The sequence below is a fragment of the Pavona decussata genome, unplaced genomic scaffold (genome assembly GCF_977016875.1).
Source record: "Pavona decussata unplaced genomic scaffold, jaPavDecu1.1 SCAFFOLD_223, whole genome shotgun sequence".
Taxonomy (NCBI): domain Eukaryota; kingdom Metazoa; phylum Cnidaria; class Anthozoa; order Scleractinia; family Agariciidae; genus Pavona; species Pavona decussata.
The window spans coordinates 2,542,056-2,566,522 of NW_028145628.1; the positions used below are offsets into that span (position 1 = coordinate 2,542,056).

General features: G+C 39.3%; 1 protein-coding gene and 1 long non-coding RNA gene across 8 annotated transcripts in view; one reads left to right on the forward strand and one right to left on the reverse strand.

Annotated features, from left to right (window-relative positions):
- LOC146459138 (uncharacterized) overlaps positions 1–17,804 on the reverse strand; it is an 84,453-nt gene extending 66,649 nt beyond the window's left edge. Inside the window, exon 1 of the long non-coding RNA XR_014858083.1 lies at positions 16,804–17,804. This is a non-coding gene — a long non-coding RNA (uncharacterized LOC146459138). The remainder of the gene's footprint in view (positions 1–16,803) is intronic.
- The window catches only part of LOC146459146 (uncharacterized), a 41,915-nt gene that overhangs the window by 14,720 nt on the left and 2,728 nt on the right, over positions 1–24,467 (forward strand). For all 7 annotated transcript variants that reach the window (XM_085090036.1, XM_085090030.1, XM_085090032.1 and 4 more), the window contains 4 exons: positions 1,608–1,682; positions 2,784–4,157; positions 17,821–17,950; positions 18,444–18,737. In XM_085090036.1, the coding sequence (XP_084946162.1) occupies positions 1,608–1,682; positions 2,784–4,157; positions 17,821–17,950; positions 18,444–18,737 (1,873 nt within the window). The remainder of the gene's footprint in view (positions 1–1,607; positions 1,683–2,783; positions 4,158–17,820; positions 17,951–18,443; positions 18,738–24,467) is intronic.

A 24,467-nucleotide genomic window follows, 5' to 3' on the forward strand; every position in this document is an offset into this window, starting at 1 on the left:
GTTTTGAAACTTACATGTCAGTTTTGAACATTGCCCGCGAGATTTCAGAATTCCTGTAGAAATTTCTCTATTTTATTACAGCATTAAGTATTTTAAAAATCACAATAATTATTAATTGTTTCCGAATAATTTTTGTTTGTTTTTAAACTTACTGTGTCTTTTTGGAAAGATTCCAGAAAAACCCAAAAAAGTTAATATTACATTAAGAGGAATTTGACTGTTCGTTTCATTCTCGGAAATTTCAGTCATGTGCATGACGTAGACTGATTGTAAATAAAACAGATCAAATAGGTATGGTTTATTTACAGTCCAACTACTCGAACCAGGCCACTTGGTAGAAAGCCAACCAATCACAATGTTTTCAGACAACAAAGGATCTGAAATTTGTTGGTAAATAGACCAATAACACTGCAGTGTCTAGACAAAACATTTGCTAATAAATTTTACCCGAGTTGAACATGTGGACCTCACTGTAAGCTGTGCAGTTTTTTGATTGATCAGTTTCGATCCCAAATTTTTCTTACTGTCAATTGGTTCGATGTTGCAACCTGACAACACGGTTCTTTACTAACAGGTTTTCTAAAATCATAAAAAGAAAATCGCAAGTATAAACATACTTACAAATTCAAGCATAAAAAGACTCTTTTTTATTTACTTCTAGTTTACAATTAAATATTAGCATGCGATGAAGTGTTCATGAAGTGTTCGAAGCAAGCTCCACACAAATGTAACGTTCCAAATTCAATAATTCCTAATAATTGCTTGGGCTTTGTCTCTCATTTGAATGTTACTCAAAACGTTTGAACACAACATAAATCATCAAACTACTTTCACTGAAAATGTTCCTTTCGAATTCTTGACATATGCATGAATTTGAACTGAATTTGAACTTTGATGTTGTAGCCCTTGATTGAGGAATTGTTGATATTATAATCTGCCAAAGCGTTTCGCACAAAGTGGCTACTACTATTTATTTCTGTGGCAATCATTTGCGGACTCACCCCTACACAGTGCAATTCCAGCACACGATCTCACAGAAGTTGGGAATGTCAGTGACCATTGCCGTAAATTTCTCCATCTCGCTTCACTCTAAGTTGAATGTCTGGCAATAAGACCATCAAAAACCTAGGAAGTATCGTGAAACTTGAAAAAGTCTGTAACTAAAAAGATTCATTTGACTTAAAAGTAAAGACTCTCACTGACCAACCAGAAAATGGGACAGTTTCCTTAGGGGGGCACAAGTTCACAGTTGTTTCAAATTTTGTCGCAGATGTATTGTTTAAGTACTTCAATCAACAACATCAGGATTCTTTGTTTTCTATTAGAAGTGATTGGTTAACTTTCTTCCAAGCGGCACAGTTCAAGTAGCTGCGCTGTAATGACGGTTGCCCTGTATACATATGTACTCACTTTAAATCCTAAGGCAAAAAAATGCAAAATAGTTAATTAAAACTGTTACGGTATGTTAGTTCAAAGAATTGATTCCAAGATATACTGTTAAGAATGTAATGCTTGAATACTATCTTAAAATTGACAACCCAACATATTAATTTCTATGCTGATATTAAAGAAAAGGCGAACGGTTAATTTTTCATTTTGACCCTCAGATACCGCAGATGACAAACTTGAGCAGGAGAAAATAAAGGAGGAGAAGAGGACAGACAAATCATCCAAAAATGAAGGTCAGTTCCCAGCCAGGAAGTACTAGGAATTTAAGTTCAGTGCACCCTGGGTTTCTTTTTGGTTGAATCAACAGGATTGTTCATCTGTTTTCTGGTGTTCTTTAGTCAGCTGAGTACAAAAGAAACTCCTGGGGGGATACTCTACGGAATTTTTGGTGGTGGTATGCAGCTCGGTGGTCCAAACCCTGACCTGATTTCAGATCAAAATGTGTAATTTTAAAGGGAACCTCCACTCCGACAGCAAATTGATGGTAAATTGTCGGAAATAATGTCTAAATTAGATATGATTATGGCCTATTCTCGATTTTGAATTTCCTGAGTGCCGCTATTTTAGATTTTATGGCGTCATACAGTTGCCGCTCTTGTCACTAAGCAGAAATTCTTGTGTGTCAAACAATTGTCCAACCATATGACGTCAGGAAATTCAAGATGACGGCGCCTGGGAAATTTAAAATGAAAAATAGACCATAATGAAATTCTGTTTTGTCCGACACAGCAATAGTATTCCATGTTTTCCAATGAAATTTGAAATTTGATTGTTTTGTCCGACACAGAAATATTGTTTCCATGTTTTCCAATGAAATTTAATTGATTTCAAGAGTGGAGGTTTCCTTTAACAAAAATGGTTATAATGTAGACCCTTTATCAGCTTGTGTTAGGGAATAACTTGCCAATGCGCACCACCCCCCCCCCCCCCCCTTCCTCCCCTTCCCCAGCTACTCAAAGCGGGCTGTAAATTATATTGCACAACAATTTACTGCATCACAGAAAATTAAATTACCAATATAATGTACAATGATTTGAACGTATTTTGTTGTTTCAATGAAAAATATGCTAAAATTAATATACACAAACACTTGTTCATGTTTTTAAAATATCGATAATAGAATTTTGTGCCATACGGTAAATAATTATTGCTGCGAAATATAGGATCAGTTTTTTGCGGCTGGTTCAGAGTTTGAAAACAATCGTTTCTTGTCCAAAACTCCTTTGTACCTTTGCTTTGCTCACGGACTCGCTCCAGTTATGAAGACTCTAGTTTAGTTCATTTAGTATTTTACAAATTATGCCTTTAACTTTTAGTTGATTTTGATCTTGCAGAGGTTATTGACCAATTACGCGAATTCTACAGCGACCGTGAAGGATGCCTTGCACTCTTCCCTTGGTGCGAAGGTAAATTTAATTTTCGCCTTAGTGACATCTTCACCAAGCTCAGAATGGTCAGCAGGGAGAAGACGAGAGGAACAGTGACCAACAAAATGGTCGACATGTCCGCCATCTTTCAATCGCACGAAGAATGCGAGAATCCTAAGAAGGTATTGATTGAGGGAGATCCTGGTATGGGCAAGACTACCTACTGCAACAAGCTTGCCTACGACTGGGCTTCAATGGAACCTAAAGCGGGAGATTGTTTTCCGAATTTTAAAATGGTGCTATTGCTTAGATGTCGCGACATGTCTTCCAATTCAAACCTTCGTAAGGACATCTGCGAACAGATTCTCCCTACTGATATTGATGAAGAAGACGAAAAAGATTTCTTTAAATGGATCAAACATCATCAATCCGCCGTACTTGTAGTTCTGGATGGATTGGACGAGTTGCCGAACGAGAGATGGTTAGAGGCAAACCAGCTCATTCAGGGTAGAAGTGCAATTTTTTCTCAATGTCATCTTGTGGTTACAGCTCGGCATGAGGCTGGGATAAAGGCGAGAAAATCCTGTGACACTCTCCTGGAGATTGTGGGATTCACCAAACCTGATGCCTGTAATTTCATCTTTAAATATTTTAAAAACAAGGGAAAAGAGGGAGAGAAAATGGCGCAAACACTCTTAAACCGACTTAAGAAAGACAGAGGCCTACAAGAACTGATTGCAAATCCCCTAAATGCTGCTCTCCTCTGTCTTCTTTGCGAATACTCGAATGGCATCCTTCCAGAAAAGAAAACTACACTATACATGGATATAGTGGAGTATGTCCTGACAAGATACAGCGAAAAAAAGAACTTAAATTTGGAAACTGGCCAAAATCCTAAAAAAGTGTACGAACAACAGCTAAAACACCTTGGCTCGATAGCGTTGAAGGGTCTTTTCGAGCAGACGATGTACTTTGAGAAACATCAACTTGGGAGTGATGAAAATGACTTACCTGCTTTCGGATTTCTGTCACTTCACCATGGACCAAACAAACGAAGACCATGTCTCTATTACGCCTTCATGCACAAATCCTTTCAGGAACATTTTGCTGCATTCTATCTCTGTTGCCAGCTTCTGAATGAAGAAATGAGTCGTGAAGATTTAGCTGCTGACGCGAGATATTTCGCTGACCTGAAACAAGTGTTGCTGTTCACATGCGGCATACTAGCAGAAGCATCCGAAGAAAAAGCAGTGGCTCTTATCCAGAGTTTGGCGGCTCACATTGACGGAGATTGGAAGTTTTTGGTTGCAGTGGAGTGCATTAAGGAATGCAGAAAAGAAGGTAGTAATTTTCATTTAGATTTAGCACGTACTTTTGGTAAGTCTCTGAGACTTCAAAAGGTATCTGTCTGGCGTAGAAATATAGGTTATGTTGAGTGTGATATAATTGCTAAGATGCTCACCGAGAACACAACTGTGACACACTTGCATTTGTCTGACAATAAACTCGACAGTGAATGCGCTGATAAGATTTGTGAAGGGTTGTGTAATAATAATACTCTAAGACGCTTGGATTTGTCTGGCAATGAACTTGACAGTGAATGCGCTGATAAGATTCGTAAAATGTTGTGTAATAAAAATACTCTGAAATACGTGGTTTTGTCTGACAATAAACTAGACAGTGAATCCGCTGCTTGGATTCGTGAAATAGTGTCTAATAATGGTATTCTGAGACGCTTGTATTTGTATGGATATGAACTAAATGAGCTGATAAGATTTGTGCCGACATGTTGTGTAATAATACTCTGACATACTTGGGTTTGTGTGGCAGTATATCTCGACCGTGAATGCGCTGATGAGATTTGTGAAATGTTGTGTAATAATAATACTCTGACCTACTTGGATTTGTCTGGCAATAACCTAGGTGATCCTGTTCGCAACAAACTCATAGCAGGACATGGTGACCGTATCAGTATTCAATGTCGTTAAAGTTTAAGTGCTTTTAATCTTCATCTTCAATTTTGAAACCGAGTAGCCTTAAATTAAAACTCCAATATCAAACGCATGTAAGTGCTCCGTAAAAACTAAATTTCTACATTGAGTTCCAGCCGATATTAAATCAGCTGTAGTCTGAATTAGGGGGAGGAGACGGCTGACATTTCAGACTAAATCAGCTGATGAACCGTTTAGATAAGATAAGATGTTGTCTTTTAATCTCATATATTCAGTTAGTCCCTGTGATGTACAGAGAAATTATTGACAAAGAAATTTACACTTCAAACAATCACATTTTATTACATCTCAAAACTCACCAACACAGTTACAAAGATGTGAAGAACGCTTATCACCGATTCTCGGTTAATAATTCTTGTAGTTCAACCAAACAGCAGCTTGAAATCAGACCGGAATCTAAAACTTGCTGGCTTTTTAATATTTTTCTGCTCGTCTCTCAATTGTACAAGTCTTTCGCTTGTGTTATTTCCATCATTGCTAATTTACATGTTGATTCCTCAATTTTTTACCTTCATACAGTTCTTAAAAAAAGTGAAGAGTCCACAAGGGCATATTACAGTGTAAACTCCAACCAGTCATTTGTTAACCACACAAACATTGAGCGTTACGTTTCCATCACTGTTAAAGTCATTTTATCGTTTCAGGGACGTGAATAATGCTAACTGTGTACAAATTCACCAACAGCTGAGTTAATCTTACAACTCCAACTGTGTTTTTTTTGAAGTCTATTTTTAGTTAATTAGAGGTATATAAAGATGTTACATGTACAGAGTATACCATTGTATTCAGGTGTGACACGGATCTAGGCCGTGGAACAAAGAAAACTAAGTATTGCCAACAAAATCAAAAAGAGTTTATTACTTTTAGAGCATAATTTGTATCATTTTTAAAGCATTCACTTTTTTTGCTGTTTTAAAAGGTGTCACTAAAAGGTGTAATACTGTTTGTAAATGTTGTAAAAATCATTGAAATGCGTATATACGAATGTGAATAAGATCAATAAGAAAAGGATTAAATATGAGATTGAATTGTGGAGTTTGTGTTGTTTTTGTTAATTGTCAGGTGATGGGTGGGGACATTTGTTACTATGGTCGATATTTTTGCTCCAAATGTCTTATTCCTTATCTTTCCTGGAGTACTAATTTGCATCGTGATCTTTTCAATCTTTTGAGTCTGTGGATGAAATCATCAACGTGCAACCTGTTCAAGGATGATGTCTCCTTTTGCTATATACGTACGGCGAATACATTCTACACATCTCAGAATGGTTTGAAAAGTTGTGATTTCTTAAGGACAGTGCCCACCTAATTCAAAGGTATTTTACTTGAAATAAGATCTTAGCAACAGCTATTGAAATCAATATAGAAAACTGAGGGTTACCTTGAAGAAAAAGCCATACATAATTGCAAAGTTAAGAAAAAAATCTTGGCCATCCTTTGTTTTGTCATCAAGCACACAATGAAGTGATGAGAGCACTTCAGAAGCAATATCAAAGGAGAAACCTTGAGTGTGTCTTGTGTTTCACCCTGGGTGGTTTTTGAGGGACAAAACACAGTTATTTATTTCTTTTATTAACTTTGTGGCATGTTTGCTCAGATTATTTAGGGGGAGCTGAGTGAGGGATTGCGCATATGCGGGTTGAGTTTGTTGTTGGTTCTTGTCCTTGCTCCGAGAGGTTTTTCTCCGGGTACTCCAGTTTTCCCCTCTCCCCAAAAGCCAGCATTTCTAAATTCCAATTTGATCTGGAGAGTGTCGCTAATAATTATTAGTGCTCTGTCCTAAATACGGTGGCGCTTAAATAAAATGATTTATATTTATTTTTATTGTACCATTACAAGAACATTGTTAGAATAACTTTCTGGAAGTAATGGGTACTTCTCTCTCATTATTAAGAGTTTCTTTTTTGATACTGTTATCAGAAGCTAGTCAAATGGTTATATATTACAGCCCTATAGCGTGATAACAAACATGTTCACTCTCGCTTTTTATTTTTATTCTGATGAACTTAAGATGTAACAAACATCCGTCAAAGTTTCAAACCAATTAGCTGCTTCTTTTGTGATAAAATCATTTTAAGGAATTTTTTTCTTAAATGCTGCTGTGTATAAAACTGAAAAAGGGGGTTCTAAGTTTTGAATCCACGGCATGGCACGGTATGGATGAAACCTAACGTGTGACCTACATTCAATTGAAAGCTACTGAGCAGTGCAAATTGTGTACCCCTCTTACGATCAGCAATAATAATTGAGGGCACTTCTGTCCTCGTTACGCAGGCTTTCAATGTATATCTACTGGCCAAAGCTCTCAAATTCTAAGAACAAATGATCAGACTGAAAAACCATCGTGTGAGAGATAGCAATGCTTTCCCTTCTTCTGCTACATCTTTTCTTCCTTTTCCACCTCGCATGTCACCACCAAAGAAAGATAATGTTAGATACCTCTTGTTTCTAAAAAACTCGAAAGTTTTAAACCAAGTTGTTAAGCATAATAGACAGCACCATAGAAAACTACAGCTTTCATTTGAATGGTCACAAGTTAAGAAATATTCATCCACAGGCTCATAAGTTAGAACCACCTTGTACAGCATATTAATTGAACAGCGCCACAGGAAAACACTGCTGAGTAGCTTTCATTTGAATGGGCAGACTTCAGGATTTCATCCACAGACGCAAACCCTAGAACCACCTTGTACAGCATAATAAACACAACCACAGGAAAGTACCGCTCAGTAGCTTTCATTTGAATAGTCACACTTTAGGATTTCATCCACAGACTCAAAAGTTAGTCTCGGTCAAAGCCAGTCACTTTGTACTGCATACTAAACAGCACCACAGTATACACAGGCACTGGTCAGTAGCTTTCATTTGGATAGCTGCACTTTAGGATTTTATCCAGACTCAAAACCAAGATCCACCTTCTTCAGCATAACAAACGGCACAACAGGAGAGCACTGCTCATGAGTAACTTTCATTTGAATGGCTGCACTTTAGGATTTCATCCACAGACTCTAAACCAAGAACCACTGTGTACAGCATAACAAACAGCACCACAGGAAAGTACTGCTCAGTAGCTTTCGTTTGAATGGTCTCACTGTGATTTCATCCACAGACTCAAAACTAAGAACCACCCCACTGGGATTGGCCTTTTCATGCAACCGCTGACCGGTTGGCCCAGTTGGTAGAGCACCAGGCTCCCGTGTGTGAGGTCGCGGGTTCAAATCCCGGCTGGACCAACACTCAGGGTCTTTAAAATTAATTGAGGAGAAATGTGCTGCCTTTGTAATGACATCTGTAATGACGTCTTCTCAGATAAGAATGATAAATCGTAGGTCCCGTCTCACAACCCTTGTTCATGAGTACTTTGTGGGACGTTAAAGAACCCACACACTGTTCGCAAGAGTAGGGGACGTAGTTCCTGTTGTGGTCTGGCGTTCTATCTTTCACACTCATGCTTGGGTTGAGTGGGTGGGTGGGTGAGATCTAAAAGACCACAGAATTGTAAACCACTATGAGACTTGGTGATATGTGCGGTATATAAGAATTTCATTCATTCGTTCAAAGAAAAAAAAAGGATTTTGGGGGGTTATGTCCTGGACTGTTCGATTTCATTGATTTTTCGCCATTTTATACAAAAAGAAAAGGAACTTTTGGGGGTTATGTGCTGGACCTTTTTGTGTTCAGGTTTAGGAAGAGAAAGCTGAAGTTTTTGTGGAGTCTCATAATTTGGTGTCATTCCCACTTCCCCATTATTAATATAGCTGAGTACCCACCCCCCCCCCCCCCAACTCCACTAGGAGTTGTAACACAGGTTAAAAGTAAAACTCTGTCTTTTTACGTCAGTTTGTCTTATCATCGCATGTTGCTTTGGTACAAAGTCGATGAAGAGTGTTTCAAAAAGTAATATCCAGGGGGGGGGGGGGGGGTCAACTCCCAATATAAGCTATATAGGTAGGTGCAGAGCCAAAGGGTATGGTTTTTGAGCCGTTTAGGACTGAATTATTGTATAGCTTTTGACTATTTTTGTGCCTTAAATTTCAGACACGATTTCAAGGCGTGGGTTAGAACATTTTACAATAATATTTCCAGCTGCACTATAAATAACGGCTACACCTCCAGACCTTTTACACTTAAGCGAGGAGTTAGGCAAGGTTGCCCGTTACTGGCTGTTGAAGCATTATCTAGTGCGATAAGGTCTCGTTCTGATATAACAGGGATCCACAAGCAAGTTGGTAACATTTAAGAAGGTAAATTATCTCAGTACGCGGATGACACAACCGCCTTCTGTAAAGATAGGTTCTCCCTTGGGAAACTGCTCGTGGTGCTCAACTTGTTTGAGGAATGTAGTAGACTCGCACTCAATTCCTCTAAATCAGAAGCTTTATGGTTAGGGAAGAACGAGCATAACAGAGATACGATATTCGAGTTTAAGTGGCCACAAAGGCCTATAGCTTTAGGAACCGCCTTCTCGTAAAATGTTAAGCAATGCGAGCAAGAAAAGTTTGGAAATAAGTTAAACAAAGCCAAGAAGCTATTTAGTTTATGGTCACAAAGGGATTTATTCCTGAATGGGAAAATAACAATAGCTAAAACGTTAGGTATATCCAAACTTATTTTTTCTAGTGCTTGTCTTCACACACCACCTAATGTTATTGACACTGTTAACAAATTAATAGCTGACTTTGTTTGGAACGGTAAAAAACCGAAAATAAAAAGAGACACGCTTATTGGGGCAAAAGAAAGGAAGGTTTAGATTTACCAGAATATGAAATAATTACAAAATCTTTGCTATGTGCCTGGGTAAAAAAAAGGAAGGACAGTGCTGATGAAGATTGGATGATTATTACATCTTATTATCTGAAAAATGTTGGAGGCCCTCTCATTTTTGACTGTAATTACGATTTAAGTCTTTTAGAACTAAAGGCTGTTTCCATATAATCGCAACGATCGCAGAGCCGACCGTAGCCATACGTTTTGGTCAGCGGAAATGTCAAATATACACGCGCGCGTAGGCTGAAAAGCAAACAACATCGCGAACGTGGAAGAGCGGAAATTTTGCCGCAAGCAAATTTACTTTTTCTTTTTGTCATGAAGCGAGTCGTCGTCAGCTCCAAAACCGTCGAAAACATCGGTTTTGGATTCGATAACGACCGTACGCAGTTCTTATGTTGCGAAATTTGGCCTCCGCTTCCCCGGCCGATAAATGAAACTTCTGCCCGATTTTGTCCCAACAGTTGGCCTTTTTGTTCTTGTCTTTAAAATATTTTCTGCTGCGATTGTAAACACATTCATAACGAGCAACTTCCTCCATAAATTCCTCGAAATGACAACGAAATGATTGTTGCTACGTAGACTGTTCCTACAATCGAACACACGAGCGTTGAATCGTGGGAGAGAACTCGAAATATTATGGGATGCGTTTCGATCGCGGATTGCAAAACTTTGGGGCGCTTTCCATTCGACCAAAAATTCCGGAATGAAATTTCGAGTATTCCATGTGACGAATGGAACAGTATTTTCCGGTTGGTTTGAACCAAGCCGTCCCAGTCCATCACGTACCAATTTTCGCGCGAAAATACCAAATAAACAGGGGAATCAAAAAATGGCGGACTCTTTGTCTATTTTACTTGCTTTAGAGTTGCTCGACGACTATGAAGTTGAAATAAGCGAAGTATTGGACGAGGACGACGACATAACGCTGTTCAGTGTGGGTAGCTCCTACATGCGTAGGAATTTAAACCGAGTCCGCGACTACTTTGAGGGCACGATACCTCTCTATTTTCCTGACGATTAAGGGTCGCTTCAGAACTTGCAAGCTGTTCACTCGCGCCGTCATGCCCACAGGAAGGATACCACTTGGGAATGGATCTGGGCGAGCTGCCAAGCGGAACACTGATATTGAGCAGAAGAATTGGAAGCCATGTTGAGTTCGATTTCCGGGCTCTGAGAAACTGGGCGCGAGCAGGAATGGTCGAATGGAACGGAATTTTCCGGTTATTCCGATTTTCCGGAATTTTAGGCCAACCTCGCGAGGTACACCCAAAATTTCGGAATGAAATCCCGGAAAATGTTTGTTCCATTCGCTCCCAAACCCGGAATTTCCGGAATTTTTGGTCGAATGGAAAGCGCCCTTGGTTTCCATATGATCGCACAATCGCAATTGATCGCAGGGGATCGCAGACGATCGCAGGAGATAGGACATGGTTCTATCTTCTGCGATCGTCTCCGATCACGATCGCAGAAGTATGTTTCCATATGATCGCAGACGATCGCAGACCTTATTGCGATCTGCGATCTGCGATCCGCGATCATATGGAAACCAGCCTTTATGTTCTATCTTCTGCGATCGTCTGCGATCGTCTGCGATCGTGATCGCAGGATGGCAGACGATCGCAGAAGTATGTTTCCATGTGATCGCAGACGATCGCAGACCTTATTGCGATCTGCGATCCGCGATCCGCGATCATATGGAAACCAGCCTTAAAGAGTACGCCAGCTTTCTATATCGACATTTTAAAAGCTTTGGCAGAAATTCATGTTGCAAGATCTACCCCTCTAAGTAAACAGGATATTAGAGAGGTCATTATTTGGAATAATAAAAGCATTACCATTGGAGGTAAATCTGTATACTGGGAAAACTGGCTTGCCGCTGGAATTCTTAGAATCAACGATTTATTAGAAGAGGATGGCAATTTCCTTTCATATGACAATTTTTTTAGAAAATTTTTAAATTTTTAAATCTCACCACGCCATTCACCAACCTCTCGGGTTTAATAACTGCAATACCATCAGAGTGGAAGTGTGAGTTACAATTAATAAATAGTAGGAATCGACAAGATGACCAACCGACTTTTCATTCTAGTATTACTTGCAAAAGAGCTAGGAATATGCTTATTCAAAAGAAATTTAAAGAACCATTAGCTAGCTCTAGGTTACAAAGGTTAGGTGTAGATGAGACGATAATCAGTGCAATTTATAAATTACCATTTAGAATAACACGAGAAACGAAACTAAGTATATTTCAGTATAAGATAATTCATAATATTTTACCATGCAGAAACCTGCTGTATAAAATGAACATCTCAGAATCTCCCCTCTGCGAATTTTGTAATGAAGTAGAATCACTACTGCACATGTTAGTTAACTGTCCCAATATACGAGACTATTGGAATTCAGTCCTACTCTGGTGGAATAATCAAAATAACGTTATTTACAATTTTGCTGAATTAGGAATAATGTACGGCTATGATCCTGGAAGTTCTAGCTCCTATATCTTTAATTACTATATTCTACTTAGCAAAAGACATGTTTTTCTGCAAAAATACGAGCATAAATTACCCAATCTCTCCCTCTTTCTCGAGCTGGTAAAAGAAAAACTGTTAATTCAAAGATAAATCGCATACTCAAAAGGTCAGAAAGATATGTTTTTATATTTGTTGAAGCCCTTGCTAGCACTTATTTAGTTTAGTTACCTAGAACGTCTATCGCAGCTTTGTTACCTTTGTCACTTTACTGTCACTCTACTGAAAAAAAAAATTGTATGGGGCGCCAAACCAGTCAATATTATATACCATTTATACTTTACTTTTTATATCAGGTCAACTTTGGATTTTTTATATGCTCAACTCGACTTTTTATATGGTCAACCTGACTTTAATATGGTCAACTATTGACTTTTTATATGCTCAACTTCGCTTTTTATATGGTCAACTTTGGATTTTTTATATGCTCAACTCGACTTTTTATATGCTCAACTATTGACTTTTTATATGCCCAACTTCACTTTTTATATGGTCAACTAATGAGTATTGACTTTTTATATGCTCAACTAATGCATTGCGGCCGCCGGCTAGTACATCCAGGGAAAGATCAGTCAATGATCATACGCCAATGTACTTTTTGACGCTGGTTTAAACGCGAATGGTCTTACACTTGGTTAAAATGTCTTCGGTGAAGCGATAATTATGTCACAAAGAATGGGTCTTCGTTAAAAGAAAAGAATTTTAAAAACAAAAATGGAGTAAATTGAGCCAATGTTAAAGTTTCAAGATCAATGTTTGAACATTCGTAAATGTGCTTTTTAATGTGGGTATCGGCTAAAATTGTAATACATGCTAATTTTTAGGTCATTGCTGCTAGCATACTCCGGAAAAGACCGAAAATTTACGCTATCAAAAGAAAAGTCCAACTTTTCCACTGTCAGTTGCAGGAGACTCGTGAGAGCTAGGTCATTAAATGAGGTTTATGTGACAAACGTTCTGCATACTGCCAGGATTTGAACGTTGATGAGTGTATGTCTGGGATCAGATGTATTTTCGCAGTCAGTGATACAGGCACACGGCTCGGAAACAGAAAATCCGAATTCTCCGAACATGGGTCAAGCACTTACTACAACATTAGAATAATAATAATTTTTTGAATAAATGTGATGGTATATTTTAATCCTGGTGAATAAACTAGAATGATGTATTATTCAGTAAGTGACACAGACATAATCGGAAAAAAATCCTAGTGCTCATATCCAGGTCTTTGTTGACTATAGTCTTCAACGGTCGCCCAAATTTTGACAACTTGGAAGAAGAAGAAGAAGCTCCGTGCACAGAACTTGAGGAAACCCGTTTTCTATTGTTTTTACTCCTGTCACGTGCGTTGTAAGTTGGAAATCTTCGACTAAGCTCGGTTGCAATCGACACTCAGCCGGTTTGTAGGCAGGATAGAACTACTAGAAATACTGTTACTAGCCGTTGATGCTGCCAAATTTCGAATATCATTAGTCTGTAGGTTTCCAATAGCCTTTAGTGCTTGCGTAGTCTTATCTAGATTTTCTAGAATGAGTCAAGACCGACTTAGGTCCTTGTTTTTAAATTAAATTTTAAAAGACGAAATATAATAAAATGATACATACCGTAGACGTTTTTGAAACGTCAAACTTCGGACCCAGTACTTACTATTAGGTATCGTTTAAAGACGTTCAGATTCATTCTGGTGAAGCTGCTACATTTGGATTTCTTTAAATTTTAATCATCGCGCTTTGCCTTGCAGTCATGTAGCCCTAAGGCAACAAGAATAATCAAACAATGCAAAGCTGTCAAAAGTTTAACTATTTATGTATCTGAGCGAGTGCAGACTTGAAAACGCTTTCAGTTGCTGGGATCAGCGTCAATTTTAGGTTATCTATAATGTAGGTTAGAATAAATCTTTTTTTCACGAGACTTTCATCAAATATCTAACAGTGATGTCTCGTTTGTTTGGGGACTGTTTTTATATCACTGCTTGCCAGCACTTTTAACCCTCCCACGTCTAAGAGTGGTCACGTTCTGAACGAAAAAAATAAAAATAAATAAATAAATAAATAAAAATGAACAAAAATATTGTTAAGCATTAACGAATCCATAGCTCAGAAGCACACACTTATGTTCACAATGCACCTAACCCTGAATTTGGGCACTTCACATAAAACAGACCTTTTTGTCGTTTTAATATGACTTCAAGTTTGACAGAATTATTTGTGTTTTAGTAAGAATTAAGGTTAGGGGACACTTTGTGATGTCTATCATGCAGTTCATGAATCTCATTAGCGTGCATTTCTGGACATATAGAGGCACAACTCGACAGCTTTTATTAAAATGATGCTCGTCATATCATACAGGATTTGATCCTCATGATCTCTGACCCACTGGTCGGAAAGTATCGCAGAAAAAGTACGTCTTACTCAAATGACGAGTCTTAAGATTGTATTCATGCATCAACCCTATGGCCACAACTAATTTGCACGGCGTAACAAGCTCTTTCTCAGAAAAAGAATTCTGTACACAAACGTGAACGCTAGACTTGCACAGTGAAACTGATCAGTGCTAGACGGTACTGCTCAATGGCTTTCATTTATGGGTCAAAACCTCAGGACTTCAATACAACCACAGAACCAACTTGTGTAGCGTAAATTAAAACACTTTAGCAGTTTATCCCGGTTAAATTCTAGAACCACCTCGTGAAGCATAGTAAACATTTGCCATTGGAAAGTATTGCTCAATAGTTTTAATTCGAATGGTCGCACTTTATTAGGATTTTATCTCCAGAGCCACCTCGTGTAGTATAATAAACAATAACACTGGAAAGTACTGCTTAATATCATTCGATGCATCTTTTTCTTCCTTTTCATTGGCCGAGAGCAAACCACGTGACCTGTAAATAGCTGCCTACAAGTAATGGTCTGGTCATTGGAAACACTGTCTAACTGAGTTTTTCCTGCAAATAATATTACATATCACGATCAGTTTTGCTCAACCTCGTCCAATAATTGTTAAATATTTTTCACTTAACAGGTCGCTCAAAAGATATGCTTTCCGTATTTGACTCGAGATAAGGGTTTAACTGATCTAATAACGTAATGTTCTAGTCAAGAAAGAAACGTTATCAAGCGTGGGATTCAAATCCATATTGACTCGTAAATCATTCATAAAAAACGAAGAGCTTAGTTGTAAATAATAACCTTAAACTAAGAGGGCTGGAGTAAAGAATTGTTTCATTTAGCGATAAGTAATCATTAGATTGAGCTATCCACTTAGAACTGATATCACAACCTAAGGCAAGTTCAAGTCATGTCAAATGAATGGATTTTTTGTAGCAAAAGATGTCATTAATAATGAAAAGTTCAATCAGCTCTTTTATTGAAAGAAACTGGAACAACTGGGTATAAAGATATGAGACTGGAGAACGATCAACTCGAGCACTTTAAGATGCGTTGGTGAGGAAGTCAGCAACATGAACTTCGTGAAGTTGTTGCCGTTTTTGACGTATATCTTGGCTGGTAAGATTCTATTCCTTTTAGATTTAAAATGAATCTTCAGGATTATTAATGTTACTGTAAATCCGTGACTGACATTTATCGTTTATGACAAATACTAAATTGTAATCAAAATAGCAACTATTTTTAAAAAGCAAAAACAAAACACGGTGCCTCTTCACCATTACAAAACCATATTTTTTTCACCGATTGTCATGATGAAACTATTATCAATCTCTTTTATGAACTTCATGCTAACGATGGCTTCAGAAGCGCCATTACTTTCTAGCAAATGTGATTGCTTTCATTTTCAGGGTAATTTTTAATTATAATTAAACTAGGTTTTGCTTTTGTTTTAAGGGGACAATTCACCTAAACGCCATTTTTCCGCCACTTGACATGGCTTTAATGGAAATATCTCATTCACGTTGCAAGCAATCCAAAAACCCTATCATCCCGTGAATCTGTGTTGTGAGGTATTTTGTGAATTTTTGGGTGAATTTTGGGGTATAGTTGGGAGGAGTAGTTTTTTTTACAAGGATTGGTTAAATTAAGAGAAATAAGAAATATTGAAGATTTAGTGAAGTTTTAAAAATAGAATTTGTAGTTAATAATTAATAGACGGACACCAAGTTAGTCCACTAACAACCTGGGGTGCTCTTGCGTGGGTATCAACTCTCTGCTGGTGTTCCAAAAATCATTTTTTTTTTTTAAATTTCATTCAAATTTAGGTAAATTTATTAAGAGTACAAGAGTATAACAACGATAAACAGAAATATATTCAATCTACTGAAGCCAAAACGTTTTCCAAAAAAAAAAAAAAAAAATCTACTGAGTTTGTGACCTCGTCACTGTCGACGCGCATGTCCACAGGACCTAAGGCACGGCGGCAAAGCCAAGGGAATAAATATTTACTTTATCCGATCTAATATCTGATTATTCCAACGCGTTTAACGTGCACAATTATTAGGGACTTTAAGAAACCACAACGGCAACGCCAACGAAAACGTCGCTTGAAAATACAAGTTCGCATTACTTGTACTACTTCGCGATTATTCCAATTCGTTCAACTTGTACAATGTGGCCGAACTATCCAGTAACAGAACAGGTGGAAACGTTCAAGTTGAGACAGAGATTGGAAAATTTACCGTCATCTGCTCACGTTGTCCACAAAACCTTGAATTTGGTCATTTCACGTTGTTGTTTGGCCGAGCACGGTGGAGAAATGTACCGAAATTCATAACGCACGTGCAGGGCCTTTGTTTTTCTCAGTATATCCTATTGTTTTGTAACGTTCTCGTTGCCGTCGCCGCAGTAGCTTCTTAAACTCCCCATTGTCTACGATTTATCCAGTAACATAATTAGTAGCAATGACGTTCAAGGGCAGGAAGAAGAAGAGAAATTATATTCACTGTTGTGTGCCCACGTTCTCCTTAAAACTTTGAATTTGGACATTTGACGTCCGTCTTGCAGAGAACGTAAAAGAAATATGTACAATTTTTTTTAAGCGCACGTGCAGAGACATTGTTTAACTCATTTAAGGGTTTGTTGTTTTGATGTTCTTGTTGCCGTCGCCGTCGTGTTTTCGTAAGGTCGCTATTTTCACGTGTCGACGTATTGCACCGCCGTTTCCGTGAATACAGGTTAGGAGCATCTCGAAAAGAAACGCACGTAAGAATGATGAGCACGTGCAAAACCAACGACATTTCCAGAGTTCTGGCTCGTGACCTTATCTCCTTAGTTCCAACTGAAGTTTATCTTCGATGAAATCTATGCAAACATTCAAAATTCCACGGTGCAACATGAATTGCTGAAAATCTCAATTCTTTCATGAACATGAAATACAGAACCAACAACGTTTTCAGAAGTCTCCTGACCTTAGCTTATGCCATAAAGTTCCAAGTTTGTCGTGGGTGAAATCTATGTACACATCATCCTCGGAGACCCAGGGGCAGTTAGTGGGTGAAAGGGATTTTCGTGGGCGAAAGTTTACTGTAAGAATTAAACTTTCGCCCACTAACTGCCCCTTGGCCTGCGGGGATGTGTACACATTCAAACTTGAAAGGTACGCCAAGGCTTGTACACCAACAACTTATAATTATTAATTGCGTAATGGCTGAAAATGTTTCAACCTTTTCATGAACATGAACTTATCTGTCCTAGTACAAATTTGACATACTTTATAGCTGCTGCTGCTGCTGTTTCCTTTCTAGGGAATGTGACACAAGCCTCGACAGAGAACTTTGGTTCTTGCAACTTCACAGACTTTGTGGCGGAAGCTGTTGGTTCCTGTGAGAAGAAATTCTACATCGACCTGGCACAAGATATGGCTGCAGATTGCAGGTATGGTACCATCTTGAGGGCATAAGCTGGCGAATATAGAGTTCGGGGACAGTACACATTTTGGAACTCCAAAAACCCAAGGACCCACTCAAGTTCACTCACACTAACTAAAATATATCTATCATTTATTCACCAGGGTTAAAATACAACATCACATTTCTTTTGTATGTGTCTTGTTTGATAAATTAATTTCTCAAACTCTAGCTTTAACAATTAATTATGAAAACAAGTGAAGTCACTGACTACCGTGAAGAAGGTTTGGAAATGGGGTGTTACTTATCATAAGATTTGGAGAACGTTTGCTTTGAATTTCTTTAACATTTACTAAAAGGTTTGAAAAATTATATCAAATACTCGAAAGAGAGTTTCATCTGAGTCAGTTAATAAAAACTCGATAGCGCCTCGTTTTCTCAACCTACCTCCGCGTGAGATGAAACACTCTTCCTAACGTTTGATACTTACGTCATGATTCAGTACCCTTTTTTTTTAACAGCACTTCCTATTCCCGGATGGGGGACTGCTTTGCACAAAAGACGCGCAGTTGCCTCGAGGGACATTACAGTGCAGCCCAACTCGATCAGTTTATTAACGTTACCCTGCTGATCCAAAGATCCGTGGGCTCATCTCAGTTTTATTGCTCCAATAAAGTAATGAACATCAGCGCCATTGATCCAAAATTCAGACAGCTGATTCCATGCACCGACGATCTGTTTACAAAGGGACACAAGTGTACTAGGGGCTTTCGCGAGATGTTTCACAACAACAGAAATAATTCCAGTTTGTGCCAGTAAGTGAATCGTCAGTGACAATAGGCCAATTTACAATTGTGTGCTTAAGGTCGGTACCTACTTTTGTTACTGCGCATACGTTCTGCACATCTCGAGATACTCGGGTTTCCTATGGGTGGTCCCTATTAATACAGGGATATTTTTGGGCGGTTTAAAACTATGTGGAGAAAGCAGAAGCTTAGAACTGGAAGCCAGGCTGGGTGTGACCTTGTTTTGATACAAAACCTTACTGTTTTTCATATGTAAATGCAAATAGTTAGCACAAGAACAGCATGAACTACACATGAAAAGCAGTGAGGTTTGTATCGAAACAAGGTCACCCCCAGCCTGGCTTTCAGTTTAAGGCCAGGTCACTAAGCACACAACTGTAAACTGGGCTATTGTATTACGTCAATGTATTTTTGTTTTATTAGTTCTGTTTCTTTGATTTATTCATGACAAGTATAATTGCGAGCAGGTGTTATGATATAATTTAGATCAAGCTCGAGTGTGACATAATTTAGGGCATATTGGGCGATTTCTTGGCTACCAGTTACTGAGGGATTTACACCAAAGTACTGAGCGAGATCATAGTTGACCTAAAACTGAGACGCGTTCTAACTTTATTTTCTCTCGTCCAAAGCATCGGACGGCTGATATCAAATAGGCTGACTGTTATCGATTGATAACTGCTGTCCGATTTTGTACCACGTGACACGTTTCTTCCAATAAGAGCGTGCGAAAACTAATTAATGGTGGGTTATCATCAACAATTATTCCACACGCACGCGTTAGATGTGAGATGATATATACGCACCGAGTTGGCTTTAACCATCTCATATCCAACAAGCGTGAGTGCAATAATTGTTTTATTAAAAACAATCAAGAAATGTTGCTAGATCTTGCTCATATCGCTTTGCAAGAACAACGAAAAGACAATTTAATGGTCGCTACTTCTCCGCCATGGTATAATTGCTCTTAGTATATACCGCACAAGTGAATAGTACTTTTCGCGCGCGCTGATTGGCTAGCTCGGAGGTTGTTGGAAACGAGTAGGGACTGGAACTAGTCAAATTCGCACGTGATCATTTGTAATCAGATTTCTCGGATAGATTCTTGTTTTTGAGCGTGACTCTCGAAGGAACTCTGGAACATTATACTTCTAAATGTAGCGGAATTTGTCTTGTACGTCGGAAATAGCGGAATTCTTTCTCAAGGAATGTTATCATGTAACCTTCGAGTTTATCAAGTATTAAAGAGTTTGGTCAAATACAACATTTTGGTGCCGAGACCCGGGAGTGAAAGCAAGGAGAACAGAGCACGTGTTTTGAAACCTTCGCCATGTCGGATGTCAAAAAGAAAATTCTTGAGCGCTCAGGGTTCAGAGTTCACGTTCGTAAAGTTATGAACGATGTGAAGGAGTTACTCAACAACGGTGATGTGGAAAGCGTCCGACTGAAGCTGAAATTGCAAAAGATTAACCTGGAAAAACATCAGAAGGAAATTGCATCGCTTGATCAAGAAATCGCAGAATTATTACAAGCCGACGCAATCGAAAAGGAAATCCTGGAGCGCTGCGATTTTAATGCGTCGTTACAAGAAACGATCTTATTGATAACCTCATGTTTGTCGTCTCCTAAGCAGGAAGCGAATGATGTCGAAGAAACGGTGACATTGCCATCGGCGAGTCCGCAAGGATCTTTCCCTGCTCAAAATGGCGCGAAGGGCACAAACAAGGCAAAGCTACCGAAGCTCACGTTACCTAAGTTTACCGGGGATGCCACAAAATGGACAACATTTTGGGACAGCTTCTCATCTGCAATTCACACGAGTGAGGATCTGAATGAAGTCGACAAATTTCAGTATTTGAAATCATTATTGGAGGGCGCTGCAGCCGAAACCATTTCTGGTTTACCTCTCACAAGCTCAAATTACAACCATGCGGTCGATCTCCTAAACAAGCGGTTCGGAAGCAAACAAGTTATCATATCTAAACACATCGAGATGTTAATGCAGCTACCAAAAGTGAGTGATACTGGTGATCTTAAACAATTGCGGCAATTGTTGGACAAAACAGAGTCGGCTGTTCGAAGTTTGCAAGGAATTGGAATTTCCATTGACACGTACGGAACATTCCTAACCCCTGTGATCATGGCGAAAATTCCTCAAGAGTTGCGTTTAATTTTGAGTCGTGGTATGAGCGACGAGTGGGACCTCGACACATTAATAAAGTCGTTTGCACAGGAGTTACAGGTACGAGAAAGGTGTGCTCTCGGTCCAGTGACAGATCAGTCGAAAATGAGAGAAAAACGAGAGTTTGGATATGGATTACGGTTCGGTCAAAACAAGAGACCCCCCACGTCGTCGACGCTTGTTTCATACAACGACAGACCTCAACAACATAAGGAAATGTGGTGTACTTTCTGCAGTGGACCGCACCCTTCGGCAAGATGCGCTGTTGTTACGGAGCCAGAAGCGAAGAAAAGAATTCTCCGCCAAAAGGGGCGATGTTTTGGTTGTTTGAGGAGTGGTCATGTGAGCCGAGATTGCCAAGCGAGATGTTATCGTTGTGGCGGGAAACATCATGTATCGCTATGCGGCGTGCAAAACTCTTCACCACAATTCACGCAAGCAAGAAGAACCAATCAGGAACAAACTGTGAGTACAAATTTGTATTTCACTCAAGATGTTAAGAATAATTCTGTTTTGCTGCAAACTGCCAGAGCGAGGGTCGGAAATCCTAATGGAGAAAATTCTTGCCATGTGAGGGTTCTATTTGATTCATGTTCTCAAAGGTCTTACATAAGTACACGGTTGAGGAGCAAGTTAGGCCTGCCCTCATTTGGAAGTGAAACTGTTCTGATTAAAACGTTTGGAAACAATGAAGCCTCGTTGAAGAAATGTGACATTGTTCAATTTGCACTGGAATGCCAAGATCAGTTGAAAGTGTTTGTCAATGCTTATGAAGTTGAACTGATTTGTGGACCCATAGCCAACCAGACCATTGAGATTGCACAGCAAAGTTACCCTCATCTACAAGGCTTACCTCTTGCTGACTATTCCCGTGGCGATGAAGATCTTGAAGTAGATATTATGATTGGTGCTGATTATTACTGGTCCATTGTCCAGAACCATGTGGTACGGGGGGAGTCGCATGGACCTGTAGCAGTTCGTACAAGGCTGGGTTATGTTTTGAGTGGTCCTATTAACATAGCAGGTGCATTGCAGAGCTCATCAAGTGTTAACATGTCGCATGTTATGAAGACAGAGTGTCAAGTAGTTGAAGAAGACTTAAAGTCAGTTGATGTCTCTCTGAAAGAAGAACTGAACAAATTCTGGGACTATGATACTCTGGGAGTGAAGAATAGAGAAGAAGAATTCTATGAAGGTTATCTTGCCAAAGTAAAGTTCAATGGTAGCCGTTATGAAGTTTCTCTTCCCTTTAAGGAAGAACATCCTACAATTCCAGACAACTACTTGGTAGCACAGAAACGCCTCAGCTCCTCATTAGCAAGATTGAAGTCCAAGCCTGACATTCTACAACAGTATGATGACGTCATTAAGGACCAACTGAACTCTGGTGTTGTAGAATTCGTTGACAAGAGTCGTGATCAAGAAGTAATACCAGGAACTGTGCATTACATTCCTCATAAGGAAGTCGTGAAGGAAGACAGAACCACTACCAAACTACGAGTAGTGTATGATGCTAGTGCTAAATCTCAGAATGAACCAAGTCTGAATGACTGTCTGCTCCCTGGTCCAGCCTTAACACCATTGATCTTTGACATTCTCCTACGATTTCGTCTCCACAGAGTTGCACTGATTGGTGACTTGGAGAAAGCATTTTTAAATGTTGAAGTGGATCCTGAACAGAGGAATTTGTTAAGGTTCTTGTGGATAAATGACATCAGTTCCTCGAATCCGGAAGTCATCATCCTTAGATTCACACGGCTTGTGTTTGGCCTTGTCTGTTCACCGTTCATTTTGAATGTAACCCTGAGAAATCACTTAAGCAAGTATGAGAACATTGATCCAGACTTTGTGAACACTGTTGTCAGAGCTTTGTATGTGGATGACTTTGCATCTGGAAAGGATTCGGTAAAGGACTGCTTCGAACTTTACGGAAAATTGAAGTTGCGATTCAGAGAAGGAGGTTTCAACATGCGAAAATGGGCATCGAACAGCGAAGAGCTAAATCACTTGATTGAGAAGGAGGAAGCTAACCTGTCATCATCAACTCAGACACCTTCAGAAACCAGTCCTTCTTTGACAAAGTCTAGTGTTCTCGAAGAAGACCTCATCAAAGTGATGGGAGTTCCATGGGATAGGATAGAAGACAGCTTCAAGTTTGATCTTGCAACCTTTGCTACACAAGCATTGGATGGAACACTGACAAAGCGGAAACTGTTGAGCATCACTGCTCGATTTTATGATCCATTAGGCTTGCTGTCACCAATTATGTTGCCCTTGAAGTGTATGTTTCAAGAGATATGTCAGCTCAAGATTGGCTGGGATGAGGCCCTGCCAGAAGAGCTCTGTTTAAAGTGGAAAGAAGTAGCAGAAGACATGTTGAGAGTTTCAGTGATCAGTGTACCTCGCTGTGTCCTAGCTGGGATAGAAGCAGAAGATGTCATGTCTAATCAACTACACGGTTTTGCAGACGCGAGTAAGATTGCTTATGATGCAAACATCTACATTCGGGTGACAACCTCTAATGTCAGCTATTCGCAGCTGTTAGCCTCTAAAACTAGGGTAGCACCCTTGAAGGGAGAGACAATTCCTAGATTGGAATTGATGGCAGCATTGACTCTAGCAAACCTGATGACAGCTGTGTACAAGGCATTGGCTTGTACCATCAAGATTGATGCTGTGTTCAATTGGATTGATTCTCAGATTGTATGGTGGTGGATTAATGGAGAGTCAAAACAATTCAAGCAGTTTGTGCAGAATCGAGTAACAAAGATTCGAAGTCTCTGGAGTAAAGAACATTGGGGATATTGCCCTTCTGAACTTAACCCAAGTGACATTGCCTCGCGAGGAGCCAAGAGTTTTGATCTTGTTTCTAATGATCTATGGTGGAAAGGAGCACCATTTCTAGAGAAGGAGAAGGATCAATGGCCAAGCCCACCTAATTGTCCTGTTGGTGAAGGCACCCTCTCAGAAGAAACTACAAGGAAATTGAAGAAAGAAGATGCAGATGGAATCTCACAAGTAATGGCCGTATTGGTCCAAGCCCCTGAAAACATCTCTGAAGTTGTCCAACCAGAGAGATTTAGCAGTCTCAGCAAGCTTATCAGAGTAACCGCCCTTGTATTGAAGTTCATCAGACGGATTAAAAGAGTTCCAGAAATGCATTCAAATGTTAGTTCACAGGAAATGAATGCCGCAAAAATCCTCTGGTACAAAGACGTTCAAGGGAAACTTGATGAAAGGGAGAGATCAAGTGCGACTTGGGAACAGTTAGGAGTCTTTAAAGATGAAGATGGAGTATTGCGATGCAAGGGAAGGATTCAGAATTCCTCACTTCCATACTCAGCCAAGTTTCCAATCCTGTTACCGAGAAAGCAGCACTTCACAAGATTAGTAATTGGACAAGGTCATGAAAACGTGAAACACAATGGGGTTGGAGAAACTCTCACTGAAACTCGGTCACAGTTCTGGATAATCAAAGGACGACAAGCTGTCAAGGATGTACTCTCTAAGTGCATTACATGTAAGAAGATACAAGGGAGAGCTTTCAGTAGCCCACC